This window comes from Strix uralensis, chromosome 11 (assembly GCF_047716275.1).
Source record: "Strix uralensis isolate ZFMK-TIS-50842 chromosome 11, bStrUra1, whole genome shotgun sequence".
NCBI classification, from domain to species: Eukaryota; Metazoa; Chordata; class Aves; order Strigiformes; family Strigidae; genus Strix; species Strix uralensis.
In genome coordinates, this window is record NC_133982.1 from 14,295,707 (window position 1) to 14,316,082 (window position 20,376).

Consider the following 20,376-nt stretch of genomic DNA (forward strand, 5'->3'; position numbering starts at 1 on the left):
TTTTGAAAACCTGTTTCACTGATTGCCTTTTTTATGTGAACTTGTACATCCTTCTGTGCTTTAATTTACATTTCTGTAGACAACAGTCAGCAGATTTACCAGGAGATGCAGGGAATCCTATTTATATAGCAGACTGTTCATGAATGGCAGGAGGCATTAAGGGAATACAAAAGTCTTTCCCAAGAATGAAACAAACTCAATCTCTTTCTACTATATTTATCTGAATACTTAATGTAACAGCATTTGGTTTTTAGAGAATTGTCTAGATGAAAGCAAAAAAATCATGTAGTTGATCAATCGATCTAGTAATGAACTTTGTGGAGGCATGGGGTGTGTGTGTGGGTTTTTTTCTTAGTAGGGCTTTGAACTGGAAATGTAGCTACCACATGAAATCTGAGTTCTGGCACCCACTCAGAACAGCAGTCCATCTGCTAGCAAGGCACACTGATTTTTTTATTTTTTTTTTAATTCCTTAGTAGTTGCAAATGCAAGTAGTACTGTATACCTTAAGGTGAAAGACAATTTGTGATGCCTTACTGAAGTGGCATCTGGGCAGACATTATTCCCTTTACGCTAGTGCAAAAATAATATACACCTGCATCCTTGTGTATTCTTGTGTAATGGTTCGGTGTGTATGGTTTTTTTCCTTTTCAAGGAAAAAAAAAAATCCAACATCTTGACACAATGCATTATTTAGCAGTGATTTCCTCTGCATTCCTTCTCTGAATAGTCTTACAAGTAACTGGCTCTGCAAAAATTTTCTTAATTTGGCCTGCATGTGATATTTGTGCTACCTGGGCAAGCATCGGCCATGCTTATGCTCCCATCAACTTGTTGTCATAGTCTCCCCCCCTCCATCCTCTTTCTATTTTTATGCCTGGTTCCACTCTGAAAAAATGAGTATAGAGGTACGGAGCAGTGATATTGGGTTATAATAACAGTATATGCAAGGAAAGGGTTGTAGGGTTAAGTAATGTTTCTTTTCTAATTGGAAAAGACAGATGAGCTCTTGGGCAGCTTCAGTAGTACCTTCTCCTCCAGTAGACCTGCTGCATTCAATTCAGTGTATCCAGGCTATCTTTAATGCAAGCCTGTTGTTTTAGTGGTACGTGGCTACATATGTACAAGAAATAGCACTGTCAGGTATTGTAAGCAGGTCTGATGACCATGCTTCATAGCTACCTGCTAATATAGGGGACATACTGTTAAGGCCGTCAGGTTACTTGGGGAGTACCTGCAGGTTGAATTTCCTCCACAAATTCCTTCTTAGCCTTAATTGTATAAGGAGAACTCCGCTTTGTACCCAGATGATTAAACTTGCAAAGTTGGCAGTTAGGGCTTAAAAAAAGAAGTGATTAAAATTAAGCAAGATGAATATAGAACCATTTTGATAAGAAATGCGAAATTCTCTGATGCAGTTTTACAAGTCCTTTTCAAGGTGGACACTACCTTAAAGCTGGCAAAAAAATGGCTTCTTATAATTAAAACTTGACATAGGATGTCTAGATCCTGACGCAGAAGAATGAACACGTTTTTTGGTTTGGTTTGTTTTTTTAAATTACTGCTTAATAGCACTGTCATGCTTTTGGTCCCGTGCATTGATTGTGGTGCTTTGCTCAATAGCATTGTAAAATCATACTGTAAAGCCTACTTCTCATTATGGGAAGATGAGGGGGTCAAGATTTTAGGATGTTCAGTCCTGCATTAAAACAACACTGAAAGATAAATTACCATGCAGAACTTTTGTGGAACTGTTACAGTTTCATAAACACTGTCTTTCTCTACAGGCTGGGCTCTGCTGCTTCCATGTTCATTTTAGGATAATAACTTCTTTGCTGGTTATATGCTTTCTGCTCAGATCATTCAGTTTAAATGTCTTGTGGTGCTTTGCTTGGATCTTGGTGTAGTTGTACTACTGAAATTTTGTTTTATGCTGTTATTATTGGTACTGTGTTTTAGCAAAGTTAGAAAGTGGAAAACAGTTACTTAATCCAAACCAGATTTCCTATCTGTGTTTGTTTACAGAGCCTCTGGCACACAACTTGCATGGCTAAAAGGCCATACATCGCTGTAATCAAAATGTTGTTGTTACATAAATATAATGCTGCCACTTCTTTTGATGTAACAGTGGTGAGTTTGTCTGCTGACGATTCTGCTCTTTGTTCATGTCTTCCAAGCTGAAATGCTTTCACGTAAAACAAATGTCTCCATAAATTTGCGCCATTTTTTTCTCCCTTTCATATTTTGTTCTCCGAACCCAGAATTTGGGGATAAAGCAGAATTCTGTCATGTTCTTCAGGGGAAAATCGTAGCTCCATGATTCCACAGTATTTGATGTGTACCATCTGTACTTTATTAAACCTCATTTTGCATACATAAGCAACATTGGGATGCTACATTGGGGTCAACCTAACCATGTGTGCTACAGTATAGCAGTGCTTTATTGTACAAGTGTAATTAAGTTGTTAAAAGGAAGCTTGTTTTCTTGCCAGTAAAAGACCAATTTGAAGTACAAATAGGGAAGACAAGAAATGCTTAGAAAGACAATAAGTCAGCACTCAAAAAAAAAAAAAAATTAACCATAATACTAGGGCTATGGAATAGGTTCCTTCCCTTTCCATTATTCTTATGTTGATCTTGCTTTCAGCAGTTTTCCTTATTATTTAATTGGCTCATGTTACAAATCTGATCTGAGAAAAATATGTTTTCAGGCAACTAAAACTGAGAAAAGCGGAATTTAATTTGTCACTTTTACAGAGGTTCTTTCTTTTTCACAGATACACTAGGGCCCAAGGAGTGAAAGCACAGAGTTGTATGGATCAGGGTTTTTTGCTTTAATGCCATTCACTTTATTTACTAGCTTTTGTTCATGCTACCTTGCTTTCTGTCTTGCAGTGTGCCCCAGCTCATGTGGCAAGCGAGCCTGTACAGACCAAAATGAGTGTTGCCATCCCGAATGCTTGGGGAGCTGCACAGCACCTGACAACAACACCGCTTGCGTGGCCTGCCGCAATTACTACTATGAAGGAGTCTGCATGCCCACCTGTCCTCCTAACACCTACAAGTTTGAGGGCTGGCGCTGCGTGACTAAAGAGTTTTGCTCCAAAGTCCCTGCCACTGAAACCAGCGAATACGAGAGGTTTGTGATTCACAACGATGAGTGCATGGCAGAATGCCCTTCTGGATTTATACGCAATGGGAGCCAAAGGTAATGCAGCTTCTGGAAAGTCCATCAGAGTTGTCGAGTTTTTCCACCCCCTATTCTGTGGCAGCTTGTGATGTAAATTACATTAGGCAGAAATGAGAAGGTACGGTGAGGAATTGCGTGACTTCCTGGTAAAGGCTTGCTTAGATGAATTCACCATTGAAAGGTCTGATTGTGTGTGGTCTTGGACGTTGTCAGTTGTCACTGATTCTTCTGAAGGACTTGAGGTCACTACAATGCAGAACCGGGTCTTCAAGTAGGCAGTAACAAAATGAAAGAGAAAGCCCAGGAACACAAGGTTGGAAGTTGGCCGATGACCATTATTGCACAGGACAAACCGTAGGAGTTATCTTGCTTTGCATATTATTTGCTTTATGTGTGCTTGCCTTGGGCACATGTAATCTGTGGTGTATTTCATTTTACTTCCCTTCTTTCACTGTTTCCAGAAGGATAATAATGGTGTTTTAGAAGGGAGCAATCATGTAGATGGTGACAAAAATAATGCAGCAGCTGACAGTGCTATACAGAATAATTTCTTGGAAGAATGTCACTCACCTGCACTTATTTAATTATAATTGTTGGAGTGATGCATGCTTATGATTTTCTTACTTGGCCAGTGGTTTAAGCAAGCAGCCTTAGTTATCTGCTGACCTTTGGAAGTTGTGGACTTCTGAGTAAAGGATAGTCAGAGGGCTGAAATTCATAGTCCTTCAGTACTATGCTAAAAAGATGTTTTTGTAGGGTGTTTTTGAAAGGTCATTCTGATGATACCTGCACAGGTTGTGTGTCTGTGCATGTGTCATCCGTCTGTTCAATCAAATAGTAAGGCAGTCTCCGGTTGACATTTGGGTGTAAGCAACTTAACACTGTCTTTACTCAAATCCAGATATTCACCTGAGAAATGTTTCTTTTGTTATCTGCTTGAGCTTGTAGTACCAGCTGTTTGAACCACTTACACTGAAGTGCATGGCCATCCTATCTTATCTCAGTGTTGTGCTCTGCTGCAAAGATTGAAAGGAGCTGTAACTCAAGGCTAGTGAATGTTTTGTTCCCCAGAGGTGGTGTTAACAAATAGTTGCAAATGGAAGACATTTCCAGCATTCTTTGTATGTTTAGTTGAATGCCTCTTGCTTGTGTCTGCAGTTTTTAGTGGTTTGTGGCATGTTGTAGTGCAGGATTTTGAAATAGGTGCTTACTACTATGAAAAGGAAGCTTCTTTCTTATATTGTTTATGCATGAAAAACTGTTGTTACCAATTTACATGTTTCTTTAAGCCTCAGAAGAAAGTGGGTACAATTTCTTTTAAAAAGAATAAATAGTAAGTCCGTGTTCATCAGCATTGCCATCCAAAGCCTTTGTCTTTGGAGCTGGGGTTGATTTTTTTCTTTCTCATTTTTCCTTTCTAAAGCAATAATGTGGAGTAAGTAATAATGAAGTACAAAGGAAAGTGCTAGAATAAATTGAAAATTTAAAAATGACCTTGAATTGGGAAAGGTACTTACCAGGAGGATTGATCAGAGGGCATGTTTTGTGCACACATGAAGTGTTCATTTGGAGAAGAGTATGCAGACGGTATAACATGAAGCCTTTAAAAAGCTGCTGTAGCCAAAGGCTAGGCTGGCCTGAGTTCTTGTCCCTTGAGTTAGGCCACGAAAAAACACTTCTGTGAGTGTCTGTGAGTATAAGAAGCAGGAGAAGTGAGCCTGTGCTTCAGTGTTTCCTCGCAGCTTCTGGGAATCCAATTTCTTTGAGTTCAGGTCTGTCTTGGTGTTTTATAGGTCACTGGTGGACCTGTTCTCTCTCCATCTGTGTAATCAGTTTTGAACCTGCTTAGACTTCTGGCCAGTCTCTCCCAATTTTTGTTGCAAATTAGTTTTGCCTTGCATCAAGATGCATGCTTCTGTTTGTTTAAACTTGCTGCTTTAATACCTCTTAAGCTATAAGAAATAGTGACTAATTCAGTGCTCGCTTTCTCCACATCACTCATGACTATATGCTCCCACAGTTGTCTTTCCTGAGCTAAAACAGCCAGGAGCATAGAATTCCCTAGTGCTGAGCTTCAAATGTTGGTTTAAGGGCACGGAGACAGACAACTTTATAAGAACTTGAACAGTATTTTCCCATCTCCATTTCCTGGCTGGCCTATTTTTGGAGGTTGGGCCTGGATTAGCATGAAACTTCACAGCACTCTGAGGCTGTTTGCATAAATAAGAAGGGTGGTTTTTCTGGGTATAATTAAGTTAGAGTAAATGCACAAATGCAAGGCCAACGGGTTTTACCCTAAGTACCTTCAACTTCGGAAGGACTGCAAATCCTTTCAGAAGCTGGCAGACAGGGGGTATAGGTCCGTTCATTCACTCCCCTGTTGCTCTAAACAGAAGGAACGATGCTCCAGCCTCTCTGGAGTCCAGCGGGCAAGTGTGCTGAGTTATCTGCAGCCCTCTGCAGAAGTATGGTAACCTTCATTCTAGCTTGAATGTCTTTCAAATTGAACTCAAAGCTGTCCACAGACTCAAAGTTTCATATCATGACTTATTTTGAGTCTCCCTTTCTTTTTAACAGCATGTTCTGCAGTCCTTGTGAGGGGCCTTGTCCCAAAATTTGTGAGGACGGGAAAACGAAGACCATTGACTCTGTCACGTCAGCACAAATGTTGCAGGGATGCACAATTCTCAAGGGAAATCTGCTGATTAACATCCGTCGTGGAAGTAAGTGATTGCCCTCTCTTTATGAACCTCTGATAAGGCTGCTTTTAATATTTTTCCTTTTGTCTGTCAGCATAATAAGAACATTAAAACCTCAGCAAACTGCTTTCCAGTCCCATAGCAGTACTTCTGTTTGATTTGGCCCACTGTAGCACCATTCTTCAACATGCAGATGGAATAGGTATTCAGCTACCAAGTTATAAAAGGCAGTGAAAGCTAGTATTTTTGTTAGCTTTTTTGGCAGGACAGGGAACCAGGATTAGGCAGAGATGAGCAGTAGTCCCAAAGGAATAATAAAGGCCTGAGAAGGTGAAGTTGAAAATCCTTGCGTCTGGATAGGTAAATAACTTGTCTGAAAGTAAAGCGTGATGCTGTAAGACTGCATATCCTCACTTTTTAAGTCAAGGTGCAGTGTCTTGCTAAAACATGGAATCCAAAGTGCTGAGAGCTCGTATAAAGCCTAGCACTGTGCCTCTGGATGGTCATCGTTAGTGAGCTGGCCACCTTTGTCACATGTCTTGAACAAGCTCTGGATTAAATTTGTCAGAGCGGTGATTCATCAGCCAGGGAAGTGTTGACAGTTGATGAGCTCTTAAAAGCAGAGTAAAAATCACTGTTAGTTTTTATTGGATGTGTATCTCCCTATGGAAGTTCCCTTTTGGTTTCATGAATAAGGTTGAAAGATTGAGATATATTTGATTCCCCTCCTCCTGCTGAATGAAAACTTCAGGGTTTAGAAACAGCATGTGGATTATTTCACTTGTGATCCCACTGCTACAGTCTTCTATATGGGAGATGTTCCAGTTACCTGGGGCAAGTGTGGGTTGTTTTATTTTTTAAGTATTATCTTAGAGTGCTGAAGAGCATCTGCTTCCTCCCAGCTTATTTGCTGTGGGAACCAATCATTGGTATTGGGCTTCTAAGGCATCTGTTAGGACTTTGGTGTGTTTGTTGCCACCCCATAGCAGCTTCTCTCCTCCCGAGAACTTAAAACCTTCCCCTCACAACTGCAGTGTCTGCAGCGTAACTTTGCAGGATAATGACACCAGGCAGTGGGTGTGGGCCGGGGATTGCTGGAGGCAAGGACTGCAAAGCTCGAGCCTTGTGAAGGATGGGGTGTTGCAGACCTAGGCAGGGACAGTACAGTTCCTAAGGAGGGGGCAGTACTGAAGAGTAGAGCTTGCTCTGCAGTTGTTCTAATAATTCATTCTAAAAAATCACCTTTAGCGAGCTGTATGGAACATGCTCCATGACATGAAGCCATCCTTATGGTTTTATCTTTGCTGTTTCATCAAGAGTTCTCACGTTTTTTTTAGCCAAAGCTTTTTAGGTCACTGAAGCAATGCTTTATGCCCCAGAGAAGACCAGTACCTCCACCTCTTTATCTTCAGTTTCATTCTCTGTCTTCCAGTGGAGCTTTCTGCCTGAGCTTTGCTCTGTAGCTGAAGAGCAATTCCAGTCTCATGGATGTGTACATTTACACAAGGGTCTTTTTTATCCCTGCCAGAATGATGGCTCAACATTTGGTGCTGGCTTTGGAGTGCAGTGTCCATGGAAAAAGCAGGTATACCAGTATGGAAAAGCAAGACTGGTTTTCCACTGTTACTCTGTAGCTTTATTTTGCACTTCAACCATCTGTACACACAGGCAACTGTTCCTGGGGGAGGACTACCACTGTGTCTCATTTTCAAAAGCAACAAATACAAACACTTTCTTCTACTGAGCTAATCTGCATTAAGCAGAATAGCAGTTAAAGCTATGAATTCCGCAATAATAAAATTACATTTTTCTTACTGTAGATAACATCGCCTCAGAACTGGAGAATTTTATGGGTCTGATTGAGACAGTAACAGGGTATGTGAAGATTCGTCATTCCCATGCATTAGTCTCCCTGTCTTTCTTGAAGAACCTGCGGTATATTCTGGGAGAGGAGCAGGTGGACGGGTAAGTGTTCAGATATTTGTAGATGTAATTTCACTTTAATAGAAAGTCACAGAGAATAAGTCTAGTAATAAACATTCACGTACCATTTATAGAATCTTCTCTTCCACTAATGTGCAGTGTTTTTCTCCTGATGAACACCACTGCACAGTCATTGCTGATTTGGATTACTTTCCAAATCAGCATGTTAAATTGAGTATATTAGAAGTAGTTTTATGGTAACTTTGCTGTTGCTTTTCACCTTAGGTTTTTCTAGGGAGATTCTTTACATAGATAAAGTGTCATAATTTGTTCTTTTTGCTCTATTTGAGAAAAGTGTCTTCAGAAACAATTGGATGTCCTTGCAGTTTTTTACTGTGGACTTTTAAAGGGGGTTTTATGGAGAATGTCAGCTGAAAAGAAGCCTGAACTTTATTAACCAGGGAGTGCAACTGGAAGTGACCCAAGTAATATGAAATAGATCGCAAGTTGCAATTGTTTGCAACTCCTTGAAATGCTAACATTAAATGAATTATCTATTGAGCAGGGAAAAGAGTGGTCAGGAAACGTAAAGTTGATCCCTTGAAGTGTTTGCTGTGAGTTATTACACAATGTTTGATACTTCTTGCTGTATATAACTGCTCTTTTCCTATGATGATAAGAAATAGTTGAGACAAAAGTTTTTATGTCCACAGACCTTGCAGTGCTGAGGTGTAGTGATGGTCCTTCAGCAAACTGCCTTGCTCTTTCTCTTCCTGAATCAAGTAGCCATCCCAAGTTTAAACCAGTGTTCTCTGAGAGAAATAAGTCTCCCTTAGTAATTACAGAACTAATAAATGAAGAATTTTGGGAAATCATATAAGAAAAGGTGGTGGGAGGGTCATGGGAAAGGTTGCTTGTGTCTGATTTATCTGCCCCGACAGGATAAAGTTACAGCATGAAGGATTCTTCACAACCTCCCTCTTTCTCTCAGGCTAGTCTTTGGTCAGCCTTAAATTCTTAAAATTCCACCATCTGACAGAGCAAGTTAAAGGGCAGCTCTTCATCTTGCACTTGAAAAGCATGCTTCTTTTCACTAAAGAACACTGGCTCTACGGAAAAGCTGGTTTCTAATTGCAAATCCTAGAGGCTTGTCACTTTGCCGAGCACAAGGCTCATTCAGCCCACTTACGATGTGGTGTGCTCTGACAGATACTCCAATTATTGATTTGTCTTTTCTTCTGTCCTCCTCTCTCCCTTGCTCTCTTTAAATTTGAGTTTAGCTTTGTGTTTCAAGTAGTAATTATGTTTATGGTGCCTTGTATGTCAGCAAGCAGAGCTGATATGAAGGGAAATGGCAGGTTTTTAAATCAAATTCCCAAATAGAGAAGTAAATAGGTGCAGCTTTGAAGAGGAAAAGGGGGACAAGTGGGGAAGGTAAAATTAGATCTATAGTAAAGAGCTACTTGGGCTAAAATTCACCCATGCTAGGAAATTACTGAAGTTACATACTTCAGGTCAGGGACAGTCTCTTTGCTTGGAAAACGCCTAGCATAATTTAGGCATTACCAGAGTCTAAATAACATTTCCAAAAATACTTAGATGGAAGTAGGCACCTGGCAAGAAAGGACTGAGCTTGGACAATTACTTTGGCAGTTATGAACAACAGGGAGTGGGGTCTTAACCTGGGAAGTAGTGGGCTGCTGGAACAATAGCTGTTTATGCCAGCATTGCCTTGCGGGGTGAGAGGAAGGGTAACTTAAGATCCATTATGATAGTTGTTCATTACGTGACTGACCCCACCACCACCATCCCACCGTCCCTTTTTTTTTTTAATTGAACTGGACTAACAAAACTACTTCAGTATTTCTTTCTTCCTTATTCAGTTGCTCGTGCCTGCTTTGGATATCACAGAAAAATGAAAAGTTTAGAGGCAATTTACTTTGTTTTCAGAGTATTCGTTGCCTCTTGAACACTGTGTCTGTAGTGAACGTGCTCCCATGGCAAGAAAAACATTTCTCTTTGTAAATAGGGAAACTGAAATGGAGATGTGCTGGAGGTGTCTCAGTGTCCGTTGCGGGATTTTTATTCCTAGTCTGGCATTCAGTCTGCTGGGCCCCTCTGTCCTCCGCTGGGGTGCTGTGTGTTCGTTGCTGTCATTGACTGTAGCTGCCATGTTGATGAAGGACACTTCTCAAAACATCTCCAGGTTGGGTACCTGGAAAATGAGCCATTTGTGGCCTTTGGGAGCAAGCGAGGAGATGGTGGCTGAGGAAGGGTTCCTGTCATGACACTGACTGTCTGCTGCTGTTGTGTTAAAACTTCTGTAGCAAACTCGGAACAGTCTCTACAAAAACGAAATGAACCCCCCTCGCCATTTTTGACATTGTTTGAAGCAGAGGCATCAGTAGCTGTCAGGCTTGTTGAAAGGCGTGAACAGGATCTCGAGGTTGTATGGCTCCTCACTGAAGATTTTACAGTTTGTTTTCCAGGGATTGTTAGATTATGGTCAATTCAAACAGTCAGCACGACAGCAGCAAGGCTTGTTCTAGCCACAGCATTTCAAGCAGTCACCCTGTGTGTGGGAGTGTTTTAGGAATAACGTCCTCCGGGCTGGTGATAAACACAGGTCGTGAGCATGTCTGCAGTGGCAGGGTCCCATGGGGGAATGCTCCTCAGCTTCATTTTTGTCAAAGGGGAGCCGATAAAAGACACTGTTCTCAGCCATCCACATGCAGGTGAGGTTTCAAAAAGTGATTTGGGGAATTTGTACACTGAGGTGTGAGGCTGGGCTTGTGTGGGGGTTTAAGAAACTCATCAGTTTGCCTTTTCGAGCTGGACAAGAAACACTGAACTTTAGTATTACTAAGGTGCATTACTTCTAAATCCATGGGTTAGCATAAAAGCCCTTGGTTTCCTACCTGTGTATTTGCCTGTGGAGATGCAATTCTTGGCCCAAATCAGCTGTTTCTAAGTTGCTTACAATTTATGTTAGCAAGGTGTGTGTAAGTATCTGTTAGAGACAGAAACTCTGTTCAGTCCTTCTGTTTGAAGTGCTGGTGGGCAAACACAAGTGAAAGAATATAACAGCATTATTAAACCATTAGCAATGTTTTGATGAAGTTCAGGCTTGTAGAGAAAAGCTGAAGAATGAATCTATTTAGAGAGACCATCAAATGGAGCATTTTTTTCGAGTATTGTCCTCCGTACTGTTCTCTCTTGTGGTGGTGTGCTATATTTGTTTGAGTCTGTAGTCAGGTCCTCATCAGGGTCACACTGTGATACAGGTGTAGAACATATATGATGTTAATAGACAGTTTCTAGCCAACTTGTGGCATGTTTTGTGTATGTAAAGCAGTAAGTGTTTTCCTTTTTTCCTGTCTCTTGCTGGTTGATTGTCTCAGCTATCTGGTTTAGTGGGATTTTCTGTCTGTCTTGTCATTGTAGCGCTGAGAGGGGAACGTCTTCTATTCTGTATGTCCTGCAGAGTTGATCATCTTGTCCCAGGGTAGTCAGTCTGCTATAAACCTCTGCTGCCTGGTAGGCTGCTCATTCACTGCTCTCATTCACAGTTCTCCGCCAGTTCTCATTCCCTTTTTAGTGCAAGTCACTTGCCTTTCTTCACGTGCATTACTCTCTTATTAATAGTGTACTTATCTGGTCATTACCCCCTCCAGGAGCTTTTTGTGTCCTGTACACTATGGAGGGGGATAAAGGGTGGACTAGATCATCTTCAAGGTCCTTTCCAACCTAAATGATTCTGTGATTCTGTAAAGGGTGATTGAAAGCTTGTTGAGACGTTTTCATCACCTGCATCTCCTTTTGGTTTGAATCTCATGTTCTGCCTCCTAGCTTTACAATGGGTGAATGTGCACAGATGCAGCATTGCTCGCAGATACAGTGTGAAGCAGGCTTTTCATGCATGCAGTCAGTCATTAAGTGGCTGTGGGTGCTCTGCAGTTGGGGATACACATCATGTTGTGGGAATTCTCTCCTCTGGGTGTGCATGGGTTATGCGGGTCGCCTTGAGGCTTTTTATGGCAAGCCAGAACCAGATGTGCCTCCTACTCCTCTTCAGAGGTTTAGCCTGTCCTTCAGGCCATAATCTCCAGTCATTCCCTTAGTTACTGTCTCCAGGGTTTGATTGGCAGTGCTTTGTTTTCCTACAGTGAATCTTTTATTCTTTCCATGCTATCTTCCTTTGCATCCTGATTTTTTCCACAGCTGTTAGAGCCAAAGTCTGATACAATCTTTATTTATAACTCTATAACCTAAGCCCTAAGTGCACTCTGGTTGCCCTCTGCTCCACCTTTCAAGCCATGCAGTGCTGCACCTCTCCTGTGACTGAGACTGTATATAGGCCTCCAAATGTGGTTTCCCTGGTGCTTTGAATGGTGCTAGAATAACTTCCACTAATTTATACTTTCAGTGTATATATGAACTCTTAGGACCTGTTTGCCTTGACTCAAATGGCTGCTCAAACTTGTGCAGATGGCTTTAATGTATGAGCTGCAGTAACTCCCAGCTCTGTCCCAGTTGCTGTGCAGTTGTGTGAAGCACCAGTGTGTGCTTGATTTGCCTCATTTATTCACACTCTTGAAAGCTTAGCCCCGTTGTTTTAACACAAGAATTATCGCTAGTGTCTAAAGCATAATTGCCACAGTTATGAGCAGAAGACAGGCTAGGCTGTTATTAAATATTTAAGATGGTTTCTGTAGTTGTGGAGCCACACCTCTGTTTATTGTGTTTATTCTGAGTCCAGCTTTTTGGGTCTTTCCTGAAAAGCTTAGTTGCCATCACTTAATCACATGGCTAATTACAGTGAAGCGTCATTTCAGCAGTGCACAGGGAGCTGCAGGCATTTTAGTCATCTGTGACAGAGTAATGCCTGTCTCAAACACAGTTTTTCGGTGATGTATGTCAAATCCCGCATGCAGTTCAACATCCTTGTTCTCTCCTGGCAAGGTGCATTTAAAGCACAAACATGTATGTGCTCCCTTGTCAGCTGAGCACGTTCTTCTCTGCATCTGTCTGAAGTGGTACCAGGTATATCGACTTCATCAGCAATCCTGGATAATCAAGGGACAGTTGGAAATAGGAGAAAACACTTCTTTTTCACATTGTTCTGAAAATACACTCAGCATTTCAGTATGTTACAAGAAACCGCAACTGTGGTCTGCACAGACTGCAACTGGAATGCACAGTTTTCACTTCAGGTTGGGTGAGGGGGGAATCCATGCTAAAGTTTAAGTGAAGTAGTTGAAGGAAAACCTTAAATGAGTAGTATGTCAGCTTCTTATGAGCCCCATGGTTTGCCTGCTGTGTTACCTTGCAGAAATTCTGACTGTAGTTAAAGGATGTGTAGAAGGCCTAGTTTAACTACGTTGATGTGGGCTTACCATTGCAAGGCTTCATTGTGCTAACAATGGATTTCACGTTGCTGTGGTTAATGTTGGTGGGACTTTCCACAGAAGTATAATAAATGCTGCCATTATGGGTTGGTTTGATTTAGGTTCATCAGCTACACAGACCTTTAATCCTTTCCCAATTGTGCATTCCTATTCCTGCTGTCCCAAAATATAAGTGTCTTCGCAGGTGTTGTCTTGCTGCTGATGTAGAGCCTATAATCTTGCTTCTGCTGCACCTGTTTGGTTTTTTCCAATTCAGCACAATGGAGTGGTACTGGGAACTTCTTTATATGTAATAGGTTTTACACACAGAACTTTGCATTTAGTATCTCTGGAAATAAAGGATGTTCATGTTATTCTGCTGCTGTGCTTAAGGAATGGGCTCAACACATGCTGCTGCCTCTGTTGTTAGTTGTGTACTTCGAAGTGTGGATCCTGTGCAGTAGTGCGACTGTTTACTGTCAGGTTTTGATGTATAGGTGCAACTGTACTTGGCACAACGTAGGAAATCTTTATTGGGCGAAGCAGTAAACTAAGAAAGGCAAGGAAACCTCACTATGCAAACTCTTATAGTTGCTTTTGTAAACATAGGCAAGACAGCTGTGTTCACGATTGTATTTTATTGTCAGAACTGCATCATGTTTTTCCTCCCATAAGGTATGTAAGGTTATTGCTTCCCATTTGCCAGAAAATGGAAAATCCAGTGTAGAGACCTGCTGTTCAGAGGACATGAATTTATATTGCTCATAGCAGCTTCTATACAATTATTAAAACACATGTTGGAGTGGGCTTTACGTGGTGTGGTATCAGCCTTGGAGTTCTGTGTTACAGTCATGTCCCTGCCCTCTGACCAAAGTGAGCATTCAGTGGAAACGTGCTCCATGAGAGAGAAGAAAATCCTTTACTCTGCTGCACTCCAATTTAAAGTAATAAGAGGAAACATAGTGTTTTAAAGTTTTCTTATATTAAGGTATTCTGGGTTGGAATTGGCTATGAATTAAAACTAATATTTTTCCTTCAAAAATTTCCTTCTAGGAATTATTCCTTCTACGTGCTTGACAACCACAATCTTCAGCAGCTGTGGGACTGGAACCATCATAACTTGACGATCAAGGAGGGGAAAATGTACTTTGCATTTAATCCTAAACTGTGTGTTTCTGAGATTTACCGTATGGAGGAAGTTTCAGGAACCAAGGGGCGACAGAGCAAAGGCGATATAAATCCAAGAAACAATGGGGAGAGAGCCTCTTGTAAGTAAACAAGCAAACAAAAAAATCTTGAGGCAAACTGCATAGGAGGGTGTCACAAAAAAAAAGCAACAACCGAACATACTGCCACGTTGCTGTCCACTACAGTATTTAGAGTTTAGAAATTACAGTAGGCTTTCAGTCATTCTGTTTGTTCAGTTTTTAAAATGTAGATGTGAAGGTATGTTTGCATGCATGGAAAATTACGTGGTTACATAGTCACTGTCTCATCTGCAAAACCATTTGATGAAGACGACTGCTTTCCAAATACCCTTTGTTGTGACAGCAGCATCGTATAACAATAGGAACATACCTGGGAAATGAGAAATAAAATCTAGTGGTTTGGTATATCCAGCAAGGAGTGGTTTTTTGCTTTCCTTCGCAAATGTACATCATTATAGGTATTTTCCTCTCTTGGACATGTACTCTTTCTTGATACTAAGGAGGCTGCTGAATAACAGTTCCGCAGACACCAAAACAAACTATTTCTGTTCTGTACAAGCTCCTTTTCAGCTTCTGCCAAATCTTGTACCTTGTTGCTAGAAAAGCTTGTTGAGAACTCAGTTTTCTCTGCTTTATTTTCAAATTGTTTGCTTTTGAATTGAGAACGCTTCTTGGTGTTCTACAGTATTTCTAAACTCCAGTGTATCTGCATTTAATTTTGGATTCTGCAGTGGTCAAAGTTACTGGAAAGCTCTCTTTTGGCTTCAGTGGTCTGCACATCAGGTCTCCAGGTGTAATGAACACATTTAAAAGCAGTTTCTCATCTAGGCATTAAGATGACAGAATGCCTACAAATTTGACCTCATGTTCAAACTCTTAGAACTGACAGTGTGTTTTTCTTTTGTCTATTTGTGGTATTCTTGGAGCTGAGTAAATGAAAATGGATCTTGTGTATAAGTCAAGTCCCCTTGTTCTGGATGGTGTTTACAAAACTAGGACACGTACTCTGCTGAATGTCTCTTTAGGCGTGATGCATAAATGCAGATGGCATAGATCCTTGTTGTAAGCACACTCCATTCTTTGCACATTCAATAGAGCAAAGGCTTGCAGTCCTGGAGGAGTTACAGACACACAGCCAGTCCTTACTACCACTGAGGCTAGTGCCAGCCGCTGCCTGTTTTTTTTAAAAAAACATTACAGAAAGCTTTCTGACTCCGAGAAGGGGAAAAGAATCAACAAAAGCTAACTGCCTTTGAAAAGATAGCACCAATAGTGCCAGTGTACGTGAGGGTGAAAACCCCTTTATTTTCAGAGACTTCTATTGGAACATTAGAAACTAACTCACAGTTGACACTTAGAACACAATTTCTTCATCCAAGAATTAAGTTTTTAAAATGCTATTTTGTTTTGGATTGGAAAGCTCAGTGAGTTGGTAGTGGGAAGCCATTCATTTCAAAGCTGCCAGCTTCCATCCAGCTCTGTTCAGAAGAGTAGCTGGAAGCTGCTGCCATCAAATGGTTGTGCCGTATATGAACTGAGTTTTGGAGTTCTTGGTCCAGCCTCTCATGAATAGGAATGTAAAGTCCTTTGTCCTTTCCATGTTGTCCATTCCTCAGAAAAACCAACTGTAGTTGTCAAAAGTTGTCCTGGAAAGTGAGAACACAGAGGCCAGTTACTGCTCTGTGACTGCATTGGAGTTGGATGATTAATTTAGTGCTTCTAAACCAGTCCTGTGAATAAACAGGACTTCCATTCCTCGCTCAGGGAAAGTCTGAAGTAGTTTTCAAGAGCTTTCTGATGGTGCATTAAAAGAAAATATGCTTCAGAAAAAATAATAGCAGGTATCTCCACCATATTCTGAAATGATTGCCAAGGTCACTGCTTGCCCTTAAGCACTCAAATGTAGTAGAATGAAATACTAAGCTCTACAGAGACAAAGGCTGTTGGTACACTGCGGTTATCGTGGGCGCTACTGGAAAGACTTAATTGGCTAAAACTGATACCTAAGAAACAGCAAAAACCAATGGGTGATGTGGTGCTAACTCTGTCACATGCTGTCCTTTTGTATTGCAGGTGAAAGCCACATTCTGCGTTTTGTTTCCAACACTACACTCAAGAATCGGATTAAACTAACATGGGAACGGTATCGCCCTCCAGATTATAGAGATCTCATTAGCTTCACTGTTTACTACAAGGAGGCGTAAGTAGATGTCATCAGAGACTAATGGGACAGTCCAAGAGATAGTAGACAATTCTGTTCTGACTGTTGGATATCTCTCCCACTTTACGTATTTCCTCCTCAAGTCCTGCTTCTGTTCTTGGTGGAGCACAAGCCCCCTTTAAAAAGAGGATTGTTTTGATTGAAGCCTACAAATGGATTCCAAATCCATCAGGAAGTTTCAAATCTTAAAAAAACCCATATTAGGTGGATGGCTTGGCTGTTCTCAGGGGTATAATTTGGCACTCCATGTAAGTCGTATCATGTTTACTGAGGTCTTTTCCTTCTCTAGTCATAGTACTGACTAGAGAGCATCACAGATCAGGAGTTTGCCCTGTCACCTTGATGACTTGTCTACTTAGGGTTGGGGTTATTTAGATTATCTGGCTTTGGTAGTTTTCTGCATTAGTATCTCTTGATAATGGAGTGGGACAGTTACTGGAGAGATCCTAACTTCTAGGGAGGTGTCTCTGCCTTTGCACATCCTTGTAGTGTCTCAGATTTTAAAATAGTAAAAAATACATATGAGCATATAATAACTGTTGAAGCAGTTTGGAGGTGTGAAAGGGAGTTCAGAATGCTGGTAATGACATACAGAGCGAGACTGTGAGAGACAGAAGCACAAATTGTTAATGTCCAGCATCATTTGAAAAAGAGTATCATTGTGACAGTGTACTACGATGTGATAAACTTAGTGCTGATGAGTTTATGGTAATTGATAACAAGAATAGTACTTTATATGCTCTTGTGCCAGTGTTGCAACTTACAAAAAGTAGAACTATGTGACCATATAAGTGTGTTTGTATTGTGTTGAAATAAAAGGGGGAGAAAACCGTGTTGGACTGGACAAGGCCAGTCGTGGAAGTTTGAGTTCTTTATGGTAAAAAGCTCATCCACTATCAATAACTGTTCTGAGTTGCTTCTGTTTCATATATGCTTAGCTAAAGTCTAAATATGTCTGAAGCATTTCACTGTTATGGATAAAAAAAGAGAAATTTAGTGTTTTCTTGGAGAACTTGGTATTACTGCTAGTGGCTGAAGGCTGAAGCTGAACTCTGAATTTTGTAGTGCTTGGAAATAAATACGAATTTTATTTTGTTTTATTCTGCTATGGAAAACAAGTGAGCTTTATTTGTCTCGTTGAGCAACATTGAAGTGAGGCACTCATAAATATATGACAATTATTAGGAGAAAATAAATGGTTTGTACTATTTTTTGCTTTTAATATTCCAGACCATTCAAAAATGTGACAGAGTACGATGGGCAAGATGCGTGTGGCTCTAACAGCTGGAACATGGTCGATGTTGACCTGCCACCAAACAAAGAGAACAATCCTGGAATTCTACTGCAGGGATTGAAACCTTGGACTCAATATGCCATTTATGTCAAGGCTGTTACCCTCACAATGATGGAAAACCATCATATTCATGGAGCAAAAAGTGAAATTGTATATATACGAACTAATGCTGCAGGTGAGATCATGGGCTTTTGGGTAAGAGGTTGATAATGCTGCAGGTGTGCTTATTATAGCATTATGCAAGTTCTGTTGTTAATGCAGAAATTGAATTTAGGTGCAGGTGATGTGCATAATGCTAGAAAGTTTCAGTAATTGTGAAAGCAGCATTAAGATCTTAATTTAAACTCTGTGGTTGTTGAGACATTGTTTTCATTGGGAACTATGGGAGTTTTTTGGAGTTTGGATTTCAGACTTTGTTCCGTTGGTGAAGGTAAGTTTATGTACAACTTTGGATTGGGACTGTACGTGGTTGCAGTTGAACCCTTAATAACCATTTTTAGGGCTTAAGTAGGAAACATTTTCATTGAAATAGATGTGTGTTTTTTCTTGCAAATGGATGGGGATTCAGTTCAAAAGCTTGCATCAAAATACATTGTAGAAGGCTCCAGATTTAAATACCTTCCTTTTTTTCTTTATTCCCCTCCAGTGCCATCCATTCCCTTGGATGTTATTTCAGCATCCAACTCCTCATCCCAACTGATTGTGAAATGGAATCCTCCCTCTCTTCCCAATGGCAACCTCTCATACTACATCGTACGATGGCAGCAGCAACCTCAGGACAGTTACCTTTACAGACACAATTACTGCTCCAAAGGTAGGAAAGTGAAACGTGGTTCTGTTGAAATGCCTGTGACTCTTACCTGCCAGTACACTTTATTGATGAGCTAAAGTCTGTGCCCTGCTTCACAACTCCTTTGTGAATAACAGCAAGTAGAAGGAAATGGGTAAACATGGATTGTTGCTCTGTTCATAATATGGGGAGAAAAGAAACAAGCTGCCTCTGTTAATTTCTTTTAAGATAAAGTCCCAATTCGAAGATATGCTGATGGGACCATTGATACAGAAGAAGCTACTGAACCCACCAAGCCAGAGGGCTGTGGGGGAGAAAAAGGACCTTGTTGTGCTTGTCCCAAGACAGAGGCAGAAAAGCAAGCTGAGAAGGAGGAAGCAGAGTACCGGAAAGTCTTTGAGAACTTCCTTCACAACTCCATCTTCGTCCCCAGGTAATGGATTTTGGACACTTTCTCTTTGCAGTGGGGCTAATAATTTAATTTTTTAACATTTCCTAGAGCTGAGACTTCCTGGACATGAAAGTATATGTAGATAACACCTAAACCACATAAACGTTGCCTTTTTCTTTATGTGAGACCATCCACAGTCTTACTTTGCAGTTTCTGTTATTCACTGATTTTCATTTCTTTCTCTAAATTTTAGCTAGTAGTAATGGTTCTTACCTATATTGTTCAAGGACTTTAGTGATGGTTTCTTTTCAGAGTCAAGAGTCACTTGAGGAGCTCTTTGTCTATAAGGGTTTCAGAGATGAGCAACATGTTACAGACAAAGGATTTCAGATGTAATCTTTCTCTAAATAGCCATTTAAGTGCTTGTGTTCCTAATCTGAAGATTTATTTGCCTTTGAAATTGAGGGCATAGTCACCTCACGGAATTGAAACTGGTCTTCCTTTCTCACTGTGCTAATTGCAAAGGCATATTGGTTTCCTGGGTCTGTGCAGCAGAGAAGTATTAAATATGCCCACTCTTCCATGATAAACACTACCGCTTACACATTAAGTGGAATAGTAACGATTTTATGCTGCAACATAGAGTAGATACTACTGAATTAATTGGCGATTTTGATCCTTGAGTTTCCGATTTATCCTTCATGTAAGCTGTTCTTACTTGAGATAATTGGATCCTGGGGCCTAGCACACAGTGTATAGCTTTTATATTACAGTCTATAAGCAATCGGATTTCAATTGTGCATGTTATCTCATTGTCTCTGGCAGGTGAAGTTTATGGTGAAGTCTGGTGTTTGAGAACTCTGAAATGTGGCATTGCTGCTCATTAAAATTGGTTTATATCACTCTCCATTGTGATTTTTTGGACCTTTATTCAAGGATGTGTTGGATTGACGTGTTTGGGGTTGGAACTGATACATGTGCAGAACTTCTTAGTTCTATCCAAAAAATGAGGAAATAAATACTGCCTCTCTTTGGAAGTGCTAAATATTGTATCTGAGCCGTGTTTGAGTCACATTTATCATTTGTGATTGAACTTGGGCAGTGTTTCCCTACTGATGATGAGAACCAGCAGCAAAGATGAGGTACAGAGAAATAACAGTCACCATGACTGGCCAGGATGTAATTCCTGAACAATGCGAAGTCTCATAAATGTGATCTGATTTTGGACTGTATGAAATAGCACAGTAAGGATTTTGAAAGGCATGTATCAGGT

The 20,376-nt window shown here is 40.6% G+C and overlaps 1 protein-coding gene across 2 annotated transcripts in view; it reads left to right on the forward strand.

Annotated features, from left to right (window-relative positions):
• The window catches only part of IGF1R (insulin like growth factor 1 receptor), a 193,837-nt gene that overhangs the window by 139,419 nt on the left and 34,042 nt on the right, over positions 1–20,376 (forward strand). For both annotated transcript variants that reach the window (XM_074880068.1, XM_074880067.1), the window contains exons 3-10: positions 2,896–3,208; positions 5,768–5,913; positions 7,710–7,854; positions 14,253–14,467; positions 16,481–16,607; positions 17,859–18,097; positions 18,569–18,736; positions 18,941–19,145. In XM_074880068.1, the coding sequence (XP_074736169.1) occupies positions 2,896–3,208; positions 5,768–5,913; positions 7,710–7,854; positions 14,253–14,467; positions 16,481–16,607; positions 17,859–18,097; positions 18,569–18,736; positions 18,941–19,145 (1,558 nt within the window). The remainder of the gene's footprint in view (positions 1–2,895; positions 3,209–5,767; positions 5,914–7,709; positions 7,855–14,252; positions 14,468–16,480; positions 16,608–17,858; positions 18,098–18,568; positions 18,737–18,940; positions 19,146–20,376) is intronic.